Source organism: Anoplolepis gracilipes, chromosome 10 (genome assembly GCF_047496725.1).
Source record: "Anoplolepis gracilipes chromosome 10, ASM4749672v1, whole genome shotgun sequence".
Lineage (NCBI taxonomy): Eukaryota > Metazoa > Arthropoda > Insecta > Hymenoptera > Formicidae > Anoplolepis > Anoplolepis gracilipes.
In genome coordinates this window covers 3,999,439-4,018,620 of record NC_132979.1, presented here as the reverse complement: position 1 = coordinate 4,018,620, position 19,182 = coordinate 3,999,439, and the positions used below count along the sequence as shown (strand labels likewise).

General features: G+C 31.4%; 1 protein-coding gene across 3 annotated transcripts in view; it reads right to left on the bottom strand.

The window, feature by feature from the left end:
- Positions 1 to 18,275, bottom strand: part of Ldd (lipid droplet defective) — a 37,557-nt gene extending 19,282 nt beyond the window's left edge. For 2 of the 3 annotated variants that reach the window (XM_072900281.1, XM_072900283.1), the window contains exons 1-23: positions 17,782 to 18,275; positions 8,069 to 8,158; positions 7,763 to 7,986; positions 7,492 to 7,634; positions 7,295 to 7,425; positions 6,743 to 7,128; positions 6,315 to 6,635; positions 5,980 to 6,235; positions 5,686 to 5,883; positions 5,399 to 5,613; positions 5,067 to 5,277; positions 4,571 to 4,950; positions 4,153 to 4,441; positions 3,830 to 4,024; positions 3,448 to 3,665; positions 3,032 to 3,216; positions 2,392 to 2,906; positions 1,888 to 2,277; positions 1,039 to 1,671; positions 770 to 958; positions 522 to 604; positions 273 to 435; positions 3 to 184 (exon numbers count right to left, since the gene is read on the bottom strand). In XM_072900281.1, coding sequence (XP_072756382.1) covers positions 3 to 184; positions 273 to 435; positions 522 to 604; positions 770 to 958; positions 1,039 to 1,671; positions 1,888 to 2,277; positions 2,392 to 2,906; positions 3,032 to 3,216; positions 3,448 to 3,665; positions 3,830 to 4,024; positions 4,153 to 4,441; positions 4,571 to 4,950; positions 5,067 to 5,277; positions 5,399 to 5,613; positions 5,686 to 5,883; positions 5,980 to 6,235; positions 6,315 to 6,635; positions 6,743 to 7,128; positions 7,295 to 7,425; positions 7,492 to 7,634; positions 7,763 to 7,986; positions 8,069 to 8,131 — 5,570 coding nt within the window. In that variant the 5' untranslated portion in view covers positions 8,132 to 8,158; positions 17,782 to 18,275. Of the gene's footprint in view, positions 1 to 2; positions 185 to 272; positions 436 to 521; positions 605 to 769; positions 959 to 1,038; positions 1,672 to 1,887; positions 2,278 to 2,391; positions 2,907 to 3,031; positions 3,217 to 3,447; positions 3,666 to 3,829; positions 4,025 to 4,152; positions 4,442 to 4,570; positions 4,951 to 5,066; positions 5,278 to 5,398; positions 5,614 to 5,685; positions 5,884 to 5,979; positions 6,236 to 6,314; positions 6,636 to 6,742; positions 7,129 to 7,294; positions 7,426 to 7,491; positions 7,635 to 7,762; positions 7,987 to 8,068; positions 8,159 to 8,257; positions 8,425 to 17,781 lie in introns of those variants that run through there. The other variant, XM_072900282.1, reaches the window with a different exon arrangement.
- Between the last annotated feature and the right edge of the window lie 907 nt (positions 18,276 to 19,182).

The window sequence follows — 19,182 nt, the reverse complement described above, 5'->3', positions numbered from 1 at the left end:
ACAATCCTGGTCGAGAATATGTACGACCGCCGACAAACTTGTAAAAGCAATCGGTTACTTTGTCATGATATGTGTCATTTTGAAATTCGATTATGATATCGGCGACGTAATGTAAAGTAGTTTCAAACGTAGTTAAAAACTCGTCCAGCGTCTTTTTCTTATTTAAAAATTTGTAATCCTTGATCTAATAATTTTTTGAATTAATAGTGTGTGTGTGATTAGTGTACATCAATATTCTCTTTTACACAACATTTTCAGTTATTATTTCTTACCATGTTGCCCGTTTTATTCCAATTGAAGTCATTGATTAAAATGTTGTGAACCTCCGATATATTTAGCCGATTCATTTGACAGAATAGTTTTGAATAGAGAGTGTGATACATTAGCTGGGAATTTAAGATTTCAATTGGAAGTGTAATGCACCACGAACAATTTCTAAAAAATCAGTAAAATTAGTATACAAATTATTTTTCATTCTTAACAGATTAATCTCGATTTTTCTTAACGACGTGTTTGCTTACTTAGTGTCAATTTGAGTTTCTAAAAAACTTTTTAAAATCTTTATTGACTTTTTCACCATCAAATCTGCTAAAGCCCTCGTGTCCTATCGATGTTTTTAATTATATTAATTAATTAAAATGTATATCTTTTTCAAGATATTATTTATAAATTTGTATGTAATATATTACTTAATTAATCTGTATAGGAAACATTTAACAAATATATATATATATTGTATATAAAACTGATATAATCAATGTACGTATACCTTTCTCTTATATTCCGCGCTAAAGTCTTTTAAAGTGTTCTCCTCGAACAAGGTCCACCAAATAGGAATTTTTAGTTGCTTAAAACCCTCTGCTAAAACACGAATTAAAGTGGTTTGAAATCCCTGCACCCTTTGCAACAACTGCATTTCGTCTGCCGTCTCAGACGTATCGTACGTGAAGTAATTATCCTGTAAATTAATATAAGAATACTTAAAATTTGATTCAAAACTTATAAGGTAATTATTAATCAATGGCAATAGGATATTACGTTATATTTTCCCTCGGAAGGCAACAGATCTATCCACGTTAAATATTTATCGTTCATGACGATCTTTTGGCAGACATTTGTAATGCTGGAGAGTAATCCCTTCTTCCTTATATAACTAGGCGGGATTAAGTATCGATCAACGTCGCAGGGATGTACTTGGCCGAGTAAGAGCATGTGTATGAAATCGTCCAGCCTTTCGGACGAGACGAAGGTGTCGACGGCAGTGATTAAGAGATTAGGCATGTCCTCTGTGAGAGTTAACAGAGGCTTAAGCTTCGACGTCTCGTGTATAACGCGAAGTTTCTGCCAGATATCGCCTCCTGACGCGAGATCGATCACGGATTCCAGTTGCTGAAATAGTCTGCTGGAATCAACAAGATAATTCGACGTCACGTTGAATTTGTACCACGAAGAGTTTTGGTAGTTGTGGATCCAGGACTTCTCGGACTTGATTATTAGCGTCCAGGTTTCATTGGACAAGTTCTGCCACGTCGTTATATTGAAGATGTTTGATTTAAGATTTACTCCTGGTAGCGCGGCGGTAAAATTCGAAACATCGTCCAACAATTTTATTAATGACTTGGTCAGTGGCGTTGATTTTGAAAAAGTAGTTTTCTGACCGGTAACAATATCCTACGGAAAAGACATACAAGAGTATAAAATATATATATATTTGCAGCAAAAGTTGGATATTTCTCTCTTTTAAATGTTTTATTAATTATTGAAAGTAAAACTTTTTTTTAATTTCAGATTATTAAAAATATTTTATAACTCCAATTTTTTTTTATATCTATGACTTTTAATCGCGTCAAAAGAATTATTTCAAATATATATTTTTTGCGTACGTACGTGATATTTGTCGCTCGTGGCGGTCTTCAATAGCTGATAGGGATCGAACGAACATACTTTCTGTAGGAAACGCGTTCTATTCGGCGTGGACCAATAATCAGAATTAAAGTTGCGAGTACACATGGTCCTCCTGATATCTTTGAAGGGTATGAACTGACCGGTCGTATTGAGCGTGCTAAGCGTAGCAATCAGGGCGATAGTCTCTTCGGGATAATCTTCCAGAATCTTTAATACTTGACGTGTATCGCCGTTCTCCACCAGTTCCCAAATCTCTAAATTATAATTATGTATTTCGGCTTTCTTCAAAGCGTCGCCAATGTGTATTAAAATCTCCGACAGTCCTTCTATCAATAATCTATAATTCGACCATTCTTCATCCAAATTTAATTCCTGAAAAATATAATTATTTATTGCATCGCTTATATCAGAAGTATTTGATTAAAACAAAAATTCTCACTCGTAAAATGTAACTTTAAATATAACAATAATTAATTAATCATTTACCTTGTGAAAAGTACTCTCTTCATGTCTGATCTCTAGTGTCTCCCTCAATGTCTGCAACATATGGTCCAAGTATCTTTTCGAAAAGGGTGGCTCAATGATCATTTTGTTTTCCACTGCGCGACTGATGCTTCTCGCAAGATCGTATAAATCGCCGATCATTGAAGCCACGTAAGATCGATACTTGCTAACGGGTTTCTTCCAGATCGTCGTTTCCGCCATATAAAAATCCGTGTACATATTGAAGTTTTCAGGATCGAAATCGCAAGTGAAATTTTTCAAGATCCTATAATCCTCGGGAGTCAGACTGACTCTAACGTCCGAAAACCAATCAAACATCATCGTGCACGTGATTGCAGTGTTATTTTTCAGCGCCGTGACGATTTTATCGTCGATTACGGGATCGGATATTCCATTTATCAATGTGGACAGAATGTAAGGTAGCTGATCGTGAAAAATGCTGATTGGCGAGGTATTACCAAATCCTAACAGAGATAATAAACTGATTTTTCCTACACCTAGAAAAAAATATTGCAACAAAGATCACACAAATAAATATTTAGCAATATCACATCTCGCAGAATTAGACATATCGAGTTATAATATTATAATAATTGTTAAAATTACTCGAAAATGCATTTACCATTATTCAAAATGTTCATCACGATACGTGAACCTTTGTGAACGACATTGGAAAGGTATTTCAAAAGAATAAGAACACGATCACTGACGTCAACTGATGGTTTCCAAATTTCACTTGCAGAACGCTCGCTACCAAAAGCTTTGATCGCCTTGTCGATCTCTAGATCGATATGATCCAAAGTATTTCTTCAACAAAAATTAACGCTCCTAATAACTAATTGTGTAAAATATAAATAAGTAAAAAGACGTGAGAGATATTTAACTAATTAAAATATTTAAAAAATATTTAAATATTTAAAAAGTTAAAACTGAAATTTTTTTTTCTACTGAATTAAAAATTTAAAAGAATTAAAACACGCTATTCTTTCACTACGTTAAACGACTATTTTATTATGTAACGTAAAATATAATTTTTACCTCCAATCAACTCCCATGTTTGGCATTCTTTCTTCGATAATATTATCCACTTCCTCCCCGAGTGTCATTAGGTACTTGCTTAATTTCGGTTCTTCCGCCAAAACGATATTTGTAGCATTGTTTATCAAATTATCAAGTTTTACAATCAATCGTCGAAATTTTATGTAGCCCAGAGTCCAATTGAATGCCGGTAAATCTACAGTTTCGTCATGCTCGAACTAAAAATTAATATTACACAAAGACTCATAAAAAAAAATACGATTAATAATTTCTATAATAATTTATTAAATTGTTATAAAAGTTTTTTAAAAAAGTTTTCTTTTATTCTTAAAATTAGGACAGAATATTGGATTATCATAAATAATTAGGTATGTAAACTTACAATTTTTCGGACTCTCATTAATACTGGTTGTTCTCTCCACTCTTTAATAAAGAGAGCTGGGCTACAGCCGATGTTTTCAATCTCTCGTACAACTTCCCGACTTCCATTCCTTAATTCTAACGCAACACCAACGCTATCGTTTATGATGCAAGGCCACATTCGCTCACGTTCTTTATACTCATCAATAACTGATATCTAATGATAAAATTATATATTAGATTAAGAATATATATATATATATATATATATTCTTAATATATTACTAATGTTATTGCATTTAAGATAAATTAAATTTACAAATAAATGTGTAAAAATCAACTTACTAGAGAAACTGGTTTCAAAGTTATCATATCAACTAGATCAAGGATGATAGGGGATAAATTTCTCAAAAACGAACCGACAAGTATCTCGGTTTGTGGCATTTCCTGCAAAACATCGGATATCTTCGCTACGTTATTGTTATTTTGAATCTGATCGACGATTTTCTCGATGTTGTCGAAAATCACCGAAGTTGCCCACGCAAACCCGTAAATAATCTTCCAATTTTCTTTCCTTTGGATTCCAAACAGTGGACTCTCCATTACGTTAAAGAGCTTGCAGATTAAACCTACGCTGCAGACATATGTAATGTGTCACAAATAATTTATTTATTTATTGTAATAAAAACATAATATATTGATGACGACAAATTTTAAAAAATAAATCTTGATAAATGAAATGCAGAAGAAAAATATTTCTTACCTAATCTCCCATGCATCTTTTGCTGTTAAATCCGTCGTCCACGAAGTCTTGAAGTTCTGCTTCAATTTCTCCAATTTCTTCGAATCATAACGTTGACTCTCCTGATCCTGTTGAACTAAGGTATCGATGTACTGGTAAATCTCGATTGTCTTCTCGTTGAAGGCAGTCCAATTAAATTCCTTCTTCTTGTACGTGGCTTCCTCGATTTCGATGTTGGTCACGTTCAATTCCAGATCCGTTTGCACCGATTTGGATAGATAGCACACCAGCTCCTTCAGAATCGTGCTGTTCGACCCCTTAGGAAAATTTAACAAAGCCGGCGGATTCGGATCCATGCAATATGTTTTCGTGAAATTTGAATATTCCAAGATCTGTAATGTCTATTAAACAAAAATCGCATTGAGACGATAAAATCTGCAGAATTTATAATTGATGATTATATTATGTAAAAGATGTGAAGATTAAAGAAAACTTTAATTACGTTTTGCCAACTAACCTTTTCTTTATCTGTGACGGTGAGATAAAACGATTCGATCAACTCAGCTTGATGACGGCGTACCTCCTTGATCCAACTAGTAGGATTAGTTTGCAAATCTTTCAGAATTATTCCGGCTAGATAATCCATATTTTCCAGATCCGGCTTTATTGACATATAAGATAGACTATTGTAACCCAGCATTTTCGCTATGCTTAAATGAACTCCCAGGCTAAAGAAAAGTACTGCATGTTAATATAGAAAATTATTATGCGAAAATATGTACATATATATATATATATATATATATATATATATAAACTTATTGTATGCGTAAATGCATAATTACTCACACATCCAGTCTTGCTTGAGGTTGTGTCTCTTTAAAAGTTGTTTTCCATTCATTGCTTGTTTGAAAAATGGTCCAATTCAAGTAAGTTACTTTCCGTGCATCCAGATAAGTTACGAATTTTTTTGTATTCTTCACAACGGACGTTAAATTTGAATATTCGACCCTAATTGGTCGTTTGAACGCCATATTAACCATGGTCGATAAAGTTTTGCTCACCTGAAAAATATTGTTCTGGTTATTATGAAATCATTATTACGATTTTGTTACAATCGATTGCTATATACGTACAATATTTCCAAATTTGTCAAATTCGAAACTATTATAGACATCGCTAATCAATTTTTTCCCATCATCGCTGCAGAATAATTCACCAATTTCGTCGGATTTATCTTTAAATTCAATATAATTATCAAATATCTCGTCCATTGTGTCTTTTCGACAAAATACTTCCTGTGGTTGTGTTTTTTTTATATCTTCTATCAGACGCTATAAGAAAAATTTATATAGAAAATTAAATTTTTTATAATTTGACTTATTGTTAGCTTACAAGAAAGGTAAGAAGCATTAAAAAATATTACAAACCTCTACAAGATCCAATCGTGAAAAGGAACGAATAATCCTTTTATATACAGTAGGTTGCAAACTTATCAACATTTTTTGAACCAAATTCTGATGCTTTTTAGAAATCTCATATAATCTTCTCAAGGTATCCTCGTGAAGAATAGCGACGTGATGAGACATTTGCACGATATTATCTATCAACGACACAAAATATGTCACTGAATTCACTATGTTTTCGGAAAAGAAATTTCTGAGTCCATCGAAAATGTTAGCGGCTCTAAAAATTAAAAATAAAATATTAATCAACAATTGGAATATTATTAATTCACTTGTATCGAAAAAGAGAAAACACTTGCAATTCAAAATCATTCATGTGACGATCAAGTATTTTATTGGTAAGCTTTATACCATCCTGCAAAATCATGAAAGACAAATCCAATATTTGCGTGAGATTTTCATAATTATCCGAATTCGAGGAAAAAGTCGATATCGTTGCTCCCAATCGGTCCATCACATTGAAGAAATCATCAGTATCGGTGGAATTGAGCTTGCGGTACTTCACAACTTCTTTCACCATCTTTAGAAGTCTGTTTAATTTTAAAAACCCACTTCGAGCGACCGGCCAATCACGTTCATATGCAAATACAGGATCCAAAACCGCGATAGCTTTATTGATGCTGAAAATTAAGACATTTATATTCCTCCGGATATTAATGGTCTCGATATTGAATTAAAATTTAAAGAAATTGGATTTTAAATTAAAAAACGCATGCATCCAACTCACAAGTCCAGGTCGATTTCCTTGAAAGTAACGTTTTGGAAAATCAAAATTACTTTTGGTAGCCATTCACGTACTCTCAAGTATTCGGGTATGTATTTCTTGGGAGTCTTCAGATCGAGGATGGTTTCTACGGCTCGCTTCAAATCTTGGAAAAAGTTGTAATCGCGAAATTTTGCCATTGCACGATCGACCATCGCCAGCAAACCGGTAAAATCCAGATGCTTCGAAAGATTCTCTAAAATGTCGGGGATCGCTATCGAGTTGATGTTGCAGAGAACATTCGAAATCTCGGCAAAGTCTTCCTCTTTAGGTAGAATTAAATATTTCTTCAGATTTTCCGGGGAACAAACGACGCCGTTGATGTCAGATGAACCGAAAGTTTGGACCAACTGTAGATGAAAATTAAAAGACAACTTTTTTTTATCCACTGCATTGTATAAAAATAATGCATACTTTTTGATATAATATTTATACAAGACTGGAAAAAGAGAAATGATTAGATAAATCTTAGAGTAATTAATAACATTTCTTTTAAATATAGGAGTAATTACTTACGTATATTAATTTTACGGATGATTCAAATAAACCATCAACCAAACCCTCTCTCACACCTGGCATTTGAGATTTTAGTAAATTCTTAATTTCCTCGTGATTGTTGAACAAGTCGCCCAAACGGATTCCCCTATCTATTAACATATTTATATATTCAATTGTCGAAAGAGAACGTTAATTAGATTTCAATGCAGACGTACCAAAAAGCGCCTTGATTTCCGGTTTAGTGAGGATCTCTGCCATCGACTTCAACAATTTGATGCCCTTTGGCAATGTTTTTGCGGCGGAGATAATAGTGTTATTATTGAGCATCGGTTGTAGTTGCACGATTAAAGGACTTAAACTGTTATTATAAAAAAAGAGAGAAGAGAAAAATTATTCGAGTTTTTCCAAATTTTTTTTCCGATTATGTAATAAGTGTAATGAATTAATCATTCACACGTTTAATTATAATTAAGTTGCGAGACTAACGAGGCATTTTTGTACGATGGCACTGGCTCGTATTCCGACAAAGGATCACAGGGACTTTCAACGCTACATATGTAACTCTGCACGAAAGGCAGAAGCCCATCCGGCGGCATCGACCTTGCGGGAAATTGACATGTTGGGTGATATTCCGGATCGACATTATCACGCACTGTGTAAAGAAGCATGAAAACCATTACCGGCCAAACAAATACTAAGGCTAAAATTCCCTGAAAAAAAAATTTATTCCATTTATACGAATCCGTAGAAAAAATAGGAAACAGACGTCTTATTAAGTCGAGTATAACTTACTGGTTGTCGCTTCCGAACGACATAATTCTTCCAAAGAAGAAGCCCGAGCTGATCGATTCTCATCTTTTACAGAGTCGAGAACCTGTAACGCTATAAATTATTTTCAAGATTATTTAGGAAATTAAAGAAATAATTTTTACAATAATTTTCGATATTATTATCTCTTTTTATCATTCTTCATATTCCTACCATTTGCTTTTATCAAAGTATTCTTCTAGAAGGTTTAGATTTGTGTTTTTGTAAATGTACAACCAACCGCTCACGTGAGTGTCAAGATGTGACTACGTTTACTTATATATACTCCGAGATTTATCTCGATGACCTTACAGAACTATTGTATATTATCTGTTACATACGAGGAGACATCGATTGAACAGACGCTAAGAAACAATAATATTTATTAGCCTCTTTTGTTATAATTTTATGTCACAGTATTCTATTAAATATTCTCGAAGAAGAAACTTAAACAACCAAAATAACAAGAGATAACAAACAAAATATACACAAAGAATATTAATTATGTATTAATGGTATAGCATTGATATATATAAATATAAATTATGAATTTTAATATTTGAATAGATGTTTGAAAAATTGGTTTTTAAATTATATACTGCAGACATTTGTACATCCTTCTTATCGTTATGTTACAAAAAATCATTTAGAACTACTATAACGCCCGACGATGCTCGCTAACGAACCCAGATTTCACCTGAAAAACTGTACCGAAAAATCTCATACAACACAATGGAAAGTCTTGCGAGTTCGCGTGCTGCCGCGCCATATACTTTTCCTTCTAGAATACTCGAAATGTATGGAATCTACTTGAACCGAGTGCACTCGGAAAAATGCTGGCGGTGAATGGTTGAATTCACTATCAGAAAATTTTATCGCGGTATAAAGAAACAAGCTAAAATTTTTCACCATAACGGTGAATTGCATTCATGTTTTACTGTAATCTATATAATTATGCGAATAATACCGGCGACTCCACTTTCATTATATCACACTCGACCTTAAGGGGGGAATCTCTTTTTTCTGGTCCAAAAAATCGATTTTTTTTTTACGGAATCTTGTAGTTTAAGGTCTTGAAAATACTTCTGTAAAGTTTTAATTTGAAATTAATTAAATTGTGAAAATTATAAATCGTAAACCGACTCGGCGCGAAGGTATATTTTGAAGCGCACAGCAGCTGTTTGAACTCCCTGCTGCGCGGTCAATACAATGTGAATAAATTTCATTGTGTTGATAAAAGGAAAAGAAGAAAAAGGAAAGAAAGAAAGAAGAGGGCATACTGTATGGCCCTGGTATAGCAGATTAGCTGTAAGTACTTGATATGTCTTCATAAACTCAACTTGAAACTTTAAACGCGTTTTTTACAACTGGTTGACATGATTTCTAAAAAACTATTCAATCGATTGACTTGAAATTTTAACTGTACGTTCAGAAAACATCCCTCTATCGCGTGAACTAAAGAAAAAGTGATACGTTATATATTTTTTTATTGCAAAAAAAATTACCAATTTTAAGAGTAAAATCAATTATTTAAGTTTGACAAGTCGCCATTTTCTCAAAAAAATTTTTTTTTGCTTACTTGTAGTTCAGGCGATAACTACATGTATACAGAAAAAAACATCGTTTGATTTTTTTGTTTCAGATAATCTTAAGGGTAGATATCGTGTCAACCAGCGATTAAGGCACTCCACGCGGCATCATAAATGAGCAGGAATAACAGGCGATATTTTTAATAAAAAAAATATTTTTAAATAAATAAATATATAATAAAAACATTCGGAAAAGATGAAATTAGAACACCACATAGTTTTGCTAAAAAAAATTCCCAAAAAAGTCGTTTTTTTTTTACCAAAAAAAAGAGATTCCCCCCTTAATGTATTGCGAGATAGATACATCAAATATCATTTCACTATAAATAAAGAAATATGGACAAGATTTATAAATAGCTAATCGTCTTATGAGATTTTATTTAAAATATTTTATCCGCATATATATAACACTGTAAACATCATAAAACAATATCATAAAAATAAAATAATTATAAGTTTCAATATTTGCAATATCTCTGTTTTGCCAACAACAAAAATTATTTTTTACGCTCATCGCCTTCTGGCTATTATATATATGTTGTATATATTTATTATTTTTAGTATCAGTTATATTTCTTTTCTCATATCCAAAATAAACGTTTCATATTTACATTGCAAAATTAAAATTTTGGATCCACATACATGTGGATGTATATTTTAGATAGCCTTAGTTTTTAGATCAGGAAATGTCACGCTTGAGCCTACATTTTAAGAAGAATCCGATATTGTAATATATTAAGGCCTGTGAATTGACTGTTGTCTTTTCATGCCGGAAATTCGCTCTACTGATTGTTCTCTCTACCGTACGAGCCAAACTTGATAAATTTTATTAGCAAACTTTAATCTTACTATTATATTCGGCGTTCATAAAATAGTATCGAATTTTTTAAAAATAATTATGCATGAATTTAATTTAACTGAACATCCAACAGCGATGAACGCTGAAAATGATCACAAAGCAGCTATAAAAATTAATATACAAGGCATTTAAAATTATTATTTTGATTTATATCAACGTATTTTAAACAGCAATGAACGCCGAAAATTATCATAAAGCAGCTATAAAAATAAATATAAAGAAGCATTTAAAATCATCAGCTTGATTTACTTACGTCAGTGTTATTATTATCTTTCTGAGAGAGAAAAAAATGTTAAATTAAAATTACACAATTTTAAAACATAAAATGGATCAAATAACATCTTTCTAGTTTTGAAGATAACATTTGATTTTTTAAATAGAAGCATATTTAAAACAAAATTATAGTATCATATATGTTATAGTAACATAACCTTTTTAAATGCAACCATTAAATATAAATTATTATGATCAGCTGGTGATTATTTGTAAAAAGAACAAAATGATAAAGAAGAAACAATCACTTTTTTAATTAATGTTACCTTTTTTAGTGTAATAAATAATTGACCCCAACGCTTTGAAATATAAACAGTTAAAAACTAATGTTACATCAGCAGTTATTCAAGTCATGTTATCGCAATATACAAAAACGAAAAACTCTATATAATATCAATCTATTTCAAATATCTCAAAAATGCCAAGACATGAAGAATGTTTGTGTGCGAAGAGAGATTCCACCTAGAATTTATCTCTCTCGTTATATTTTTAATAGGAATTTTATTTTATAAAAAAAAATAATCCGAACTAAAACATGATGAATAATACAAAATAAAGAAAGAGAATAATTAAAATGATATATTTTTCGTATTTTATTTTGTTTTGTAAATAACCACCAAACTTGATTGACAATGCAATTTATAAATTACATTAGAAAAAATATATTCGGAGTAAGGATTGCTAAACTGTGTTAAAAATTGCGGACGATTCATTAATAATGCATTATTAATGCTTACGAGATTACACAGAACTCTACAAAATAATTCATTAATAATGCATTGGCAAAGTATATGTTTATTATTAATAGGTTGCGAATACACTAAATGTTTTAAATATTCTCATCAATAATTTAGTTTCGATAACTTTTATCTTACATAACATTAACATAAACTTGTATTACTATAACTTTTTTGTAACCACTCATATTTGACTTTGGGTTTATATAAACTTCTTTTTTTATTTTAACGAGAGGAATGCTAGAAGTTTGTCTAAGTATTTTGTAAACAAATTATATTTGTCAACAAATTTGACCATCATTTTGTCAAACGATAGATATATACTTATTTAATTAATTTTTTTTAATACAAAAATTTTAAATTTTTGTATTAATTTACTCCGTTTATTTCACAATATCAGTTTATCAACTAAAGTTTGAGATTGATGCAAATTACGTTGTTTCGGAAAATGATACATTACAAATACTTCGTAGAGATAAGATACAAGCTTATCATCCACAGTATAAAAAAAATATTTATACTACAAACTTCAAAGCAAACCCATAAGCAGCGTGACTAATTTACATATCCGTCGATGCAGCGCAGCCGGAAACGCATACTGTCCTGTCGCGTGCTACATCGACGACAGGATGCATTATAGAGATATGGAATAGTGAACTGAGCAGTGAACTTCTCGTGCAAGGATAAAGTGCATATCAGAAAAATATAAATGTTCCCGTCTCTACGTCAATCTCCTTCCGGGGAGAAATTACAAAGTATCGTGCACAAAAGCCGGAAGAAGTAAGAGAATCATTTATTTCCGGTTATTAGACACATCTAATTTCAGTTTATGATGCAAAATAATTGTGATGCGAAATTAGTGAAATATTATATATACATACATATATATATATATATATATATATATATATATATTGACATAATAATAGTACAGAATACGCATTCGCAAAATTTTTATTAAAAAGAGTTATAAATTTTTATAATGAGCAAAGAGAGACTAATACAAATGTTTTTTTTTTTTTTACAAAAGTCTCTTGTTATACAATTATACTAAAATAAGTTGATGAAATAAGTTGTCGAAATAATTTGACAATAAATTACAATAATTTTGACAAAGTTAAAATTATGAATGAAGAGAGTGAAGAGAATTTAATTTAATGTTTTAAGAAAATTCTTGCAAATTTCTTCGGTCTTAATAGTGTGACCTTTAAATTAATCAGCATTCGTAGACGTATACATGACGACCGGATACTTATACACAATTACACGAATCTCTCATGAAATAACAAAGATTCCTAATAATTATTGATTTGGAAATTTTATGGCGGAGTATATCATTAACGTAATCATAGATGACGCGACTACACTTATCAAGAACTACATGGCCGTAATACGATTGCTCGTATACAAAAATGTAGGTATATATCATCTTAAATATTTTGTAATACCATCTGCCTCCCGCGCATATACATGGAATCCAGTAAAGTCTGATACAATCAGGGAAAAAATGATTTCTCATGAAGAACGAGAAGAGGAAAAAATACTTATGTATGTGTTAGGTTTATTTATATTTAAAATTATTTTATCTTATATAAAATTATCTTAATTATCTTTTTTAAACATATGTGATCCATAGGAGGGAAGAGAAGGAAATGATTTATCCTGCATTTCTTAATTCTTTCACAAATAATTATCTTCTTGATGATCGTACTGCGATTTAATTACTAGTCTATACACGTGGATACGTAATATTTTCCTACTAATGGAAGATAAATGCGGAAATGTTTGAAGATCGCTTGTACAACGAAGCTCAATTATATTATCGAAAGTTCAGTGAATAATAAATAAATAATCAAAAAGGTAAAAAATCACAATGTTATCTATATTTTATAGAAAATGGACAGATCATTTCCAGAGTATAATGCTTCTTTCAAAGCGTGTTCTTTGTTATACTAAAAATCTTGTCTGTATAAAAGTAAGAAGATGCACTCTATTGCGAAGTATAATACATGCTTAAAAAATTTCCGAAATCCTGTTCACTAAGTTCATTGAAAGATATCGAGAATATTTATGACACACTATACTTGACACACTTAGTGTGTGTTAAGAAATAGCTTATAAATATTGTGTAACTATGCATGACACAAATAAATTAATAAAAACGATATTAATAGTATTAAATTAACGATTGGATAAGAGATCTGTTATAAAACTTTATAGCTTTTTTTCAAAAATCAAGGTAGTTTATTAATTAGCGCATAGTTTGTATTGCTGATTATAATCGTCGCCTTAGATATAGCCTTCTGTATGTTATTCAATGACCATGAATTACAAACTGGTTATTGCCTTTTAAATCGTCGACACAAGCGAACTTCTTGTTTTGCAGAAAGTCGAACAAAAAAGAGAGGTATTCCGGTCTAGAGCTTCGTTTATTAACACCTCGCGAATAACTTTCACTTGATCCGTGTGCGGTTATGCGAGTCGGCGTCCGAATAAACGTGAATCATTTCGTAACAATCGTTGCGTTCTCTACGTGTGAGTTTTATTACGCTTTTATATATGTATATATATATATATATATATATGCACAATAAATAAGGAATAAATTTGTGCTATAAACAATCATTATTTTCTCACGAACGACGATTAAAATGTGTCGCTGTTATGACGTACGATCTGATCGATTAAAAGTGGAAATATGGCAATTTTTTTCAATCCGCCAATTATTTCGTTGACGAGGAATAATTACTTTACTATTGTGTACATGCCATCTATTATGTGATTTATGTGACAGTTGTACAATCTATAAAATGAAATAACTCTGACCAGTGGTAATGAGATTTTATGGCATACGAAGAACAAAACAGGGCACGTTCGTTTAATTACGCGCTATTATAATTTACAGTTAATTTTCCTGCGAAATGAAACGAGAGTGAGAACGATCGCAGCAATGAGATTCATCAAGCGTGCGACGCGTCGTTTCGTTTCCAGGTGAAAATCCGCGATCTGATTATTAATATGCCCGGCACGCGACATGCAATCCGAATACTAGTGTCGTTGGCACGTAATTATTATACACGGCAGTGACCATTGTTGCGACAACGTAACCGCGACGATGTAACTGCAAAACGATATTGTATGTATATTTTGCAAGCGTCCTTCCATATTTGTCACCGATGTATCGGAATACTTTGCACCATGTATTATATATTTATTGATATTGAAATAATAAATATCACTATATAAAGAAATTATATAATGTTGAAGGAGACTTTGCATGTTTTCAGAGTTGAATATAAAATAGGACTCGCTATTATACGTTCAAATGAAAACATGTTTACACGTGTTTCGCACATCCGTTTATTAGAAATTAGTTTTTTAAATACACGTGTTAAGTGATAACACATAAAATGAAATAAAGCATATAAATTAATTTTTAGTTAAAACACTCTCTTCCATTTATCATTCTTTGCAATAGTTAGAATAGCTAATTCGTAGAAATCTTTAAATGAATGTACTAAATATACGAATAAACGGGTTTTCGTTTAAATATAAAATGAACGTATATTAAATTTCTATCCTGCTGGATAGAAAATGTTTGATTGTTATCTTGGCAAATGTTACGCATAGTGCACGAATTACGTACTTTTATTTTCCGCGCAAAAACATCTCGAGGTCGAGTGAAGTTCAGAGCTCAAGGTCACTGACATCGAGTATCGAGAGACAGTCGTAAGTGCGTTGAATCTTTCTCAGTTATGGAATAGCTTTGAACGAGTAAATTTACATCCGGTTGACCTTATTATCAAAATGCAAAATTATTGAACATGTTTCTCAAAAAATAATTGCAGTAAAGCGCAAGAGTGTGAGCAGTGAGAATAGATGCATATTAATTGAGCGTAGATATTTGCCATTAATGCATCATAAAATGCATTACACAAATTAGATTTTTCGCACGAATATATAATGATCGGATGTAATTGATAAGAATTAAGCAATATTAACATTATATTTACATTTTTGCAGGATAACCTTTTAATCAAACACGTCAAAAGCTATATAAAGCCATAAAGTAATATATGCGATCAAATGTATAAGAAATTTTCACTTAGGATTATCGACACATGGATTAAATTTCAACCGTTTAATCTCATACGAGATAAAAGCTTTATGATATATTGGAAATGACAGATTTATGATTGAAAATGATGTCAGCATATTTTCTAGAAAAATATTAAAAATAGACAAGCATATATAACGTCTTCTTTTCTTTTAGTCTTGACTATAAAATATTTTATTAAATAATTAATAAATCTTACATGTTTTTTTTTTCTTCGATCTTGACTATTGGCCTTATAATGATCAAGCAAAAGACAAATGCTAATAAGTAATAAATATATAAAAATGTAAATGAAGTAGACACAAAGATGACAAGAGATGTATTAGAGTACTAGACCGCAGTTCTTCCGCATAAACGTCACACAGTCGGTTATTTTACGAGAGATAGAAATAAGTTCAGGGCTGCGAATAAAGTTATATAAAATATGATGGCACGTCGCGTTCAATATATAAAATACAAAACTTTTTTTCGATAACTAGAAAAGTATCTCTTGAGTCTAAGAAAAAAAAGGTTAATCATAACAATGACAATATATGGAGTTGCAAATGAAGAAACAAGAAAAACACTTAAGAGATTCATTACCAGCATGCCAATACGCAGCACGAAGATTATAAATCATACTAAAAGATAAAGCAAAATTGATGCAAATGAAATATGAACGTAGAATCAACTCGAGTCACAATAGTGGACAATCTGATAAACAAATAATAAGTTGTTAAAAAGAGATCATTCTTTTATCATTAATTTTCATTGATTGACATCACACTATTATTTGCGTTTGACAGATGCGAACTTAATTCACGAATCGTATGCGTGAAAATGACAAAAACTTTTATACGGGGAACAAAGTTCAAGATTGCGTGCAATCATATAAATTGACTACGCAAACATAAGGATTGCATCCTTGTTTTTTTCAGAAACCTCAAATGATGATACCGTCAGCAGCAACAGTAGCTGGCCGAGCAAGTTGCTCGATCGTTTCTGGAGCCTCCTCGAAAGAGGGCAAAATATGGAATAGAGAAATTTTAGCGCGTTTTTCACACATTCTCTCTCGTTTTCCGAAGACTTTAAGCAGAGAAAATTCGTGCGAACATTGTCTCGCGAATTTGACGGCTACGACACGTTTTGCAAATTTTCAAAAAGCATGCAGGCTAAGGCGCGAGAATAATGTACAAGGCACGTTCTTCATTTCAAAGAAATTAAAAGAGTCTCTTTATAGATAATAATTATTAACGTGATTCATTATTCGATAAATATTAAAATGTTTTCTCGTATACCTTGAAAATAATGAGATGATAGATATGTAAATTTAAATGTATTTCTATTTTTAAAGTGGCTTTATTATTCCGAAATCTAGATTTGTTGCAATCGCGAAATGTGAGATATTTTTCAAAGATAATAACTGTACCTCTGTCTTCACTTTATTTCGACAGATAACAATACAATTTGAAACAAGCGTGGGATAGCTTCAATTAAATTAGCTCCGTTGCACTTTACCACATGTTAACTTTCGTAATTTCAAGATTTAAATGGAGAAGTTGAATGGTAAAAAACGTAAAAGTTTCATATATTTCCGAGCATTAATTTGTGTGTACAGCATAATTTAAATCAAATTATGATGTACATTTTTAACTATATAATATAGTAAAAACATTTTTGCACAAATTGTCAAATAGCTTATTTTACATATACTGAGAAGTGTGAGACTACATGTAAAACATGATTTAACAAATAATATTATTAAAATTAACTTTTTTATATTAAAATAAAAAGGTTATATTTTCATGTAATTAAAAAAATATAAAAAGTGACCTTTAGCTTGTAAAATTTCTATATTATTTCAATTTATATTCAATATAGTTAAAATTGAAAATAGAATACATGTAGATATATGTATATTATATAGATATGTTTTATTTTAAACAAAAAAAATGTTACTTTTTATTACGTTCCTTTAGAATTGCCCCACTGTATATATAATCGAAAAAAGAATTAAAATCAATTGAAGGTTACAAAATATCCTTCGACACAATTCCATACATAAATTTCAAATTTCTCTCTTTCTTTCTGCCTCTCTTTGTCTCTTGACAAATATTACTAGAAGAGATTTATATCATACTTACGGCTTTGAAGTAATTGGTCAGCTTGTCTTCACCACACGACTGCGTATATAAAAACGTAATGTTTGTATGTATAACTAAACTAAACGAGCACTGCCCGTATATATGTATATACGCGTCTGATTTATCCTCATCAATCTGTGCGATCGATAAGACTAATGCATAAGTCGCACGAAAAATCTTAGCACGTAAATCACGATCGGCTCTCCCCCAAATGTTCGCGAACCTTTTCGGAGCACATTCTGCGTGTATTTCGAAATAGTGGATCGGAGGACAAACCGCTCCCGCAGCAAGGATGCACCGGTGAAGAGCAGAACCGCTCGTTGCGGTCAGCGTGCGAGAGTCATGCGGATCCACGAATGAAAGCGAACTTGTCCCGGCTTGTTTTCTTGTTTCGCGTTTTTCTCAGCTACTCTCCTCTCAGCGGCGGCCAGCGGAGATGTCGACCGACGTTCATACACACTTGAACGACGGTCGAGGGACGACTGTTGCCACTACTGTGATCCACGACCACGTGGACCTTCAGAGTATTCTGCACATACTCATCAATCTCGTGTGCGTGTACGTGCACAGGCGAGCGAGCGTGCGAACGCGTGATCGTGAATCGTTTTCTTGATGGATCGATTGACCGCGAGGTAGTCGGGCAGAGTGTAAATAAAAATAGATATCAAAGTTGTAAGGAGAGAAATTTAAATAATTTTTTTTATTAAAATAGTTCATAAATAATTAATAATATCTTTTGTTGTTTAGAAAAATATTAATTTTTTTTATAACGCGAGAATTTAATTAATCTCAATAGTTCATGGTCCATAACTGATCGGTTTTATTAATTATGATCAATTTCATTAATCATTTTAAGTACTGTATAATTATAAGCAGTTTTTTGTCACTATGAATCTAGAATAATATATATATATATATATATATATACATATATACATATAAAAATTTCAATAATAACTTAATTATTTTAAAAAAGAAATATATAGAGAGACAAGAATCTCAGAATAGAAAATACTCCGATACGTGCGCGGAATCATGCGAGAAATCACAAAATCCCATGAGGAAAATGGTGAACTTTACATTCTTAGCTCGTACAGAGTACTCGTAATAGTACTGTTTAGAATATCAATTTATTTCGTTTAATCTAATAAAGAGATATAATAAATAGATCAGAAGTATTCAGAGAAAAAGTTTACACATAAAATCACATATAATTTTATATATTTATATATGATTATGTATGGATTTCTTTTTCCCGAGTATCTATAACACAATAAATCAATTGAATTAGCGGTTTAATCTTAAAAACATAAATATTCACTAAACTTATCTGATTAGCTTGACGATCGAGTTTCAAAAAAAGATTTGACTTATATATAATACTTCGAAGAGCGAACTTGA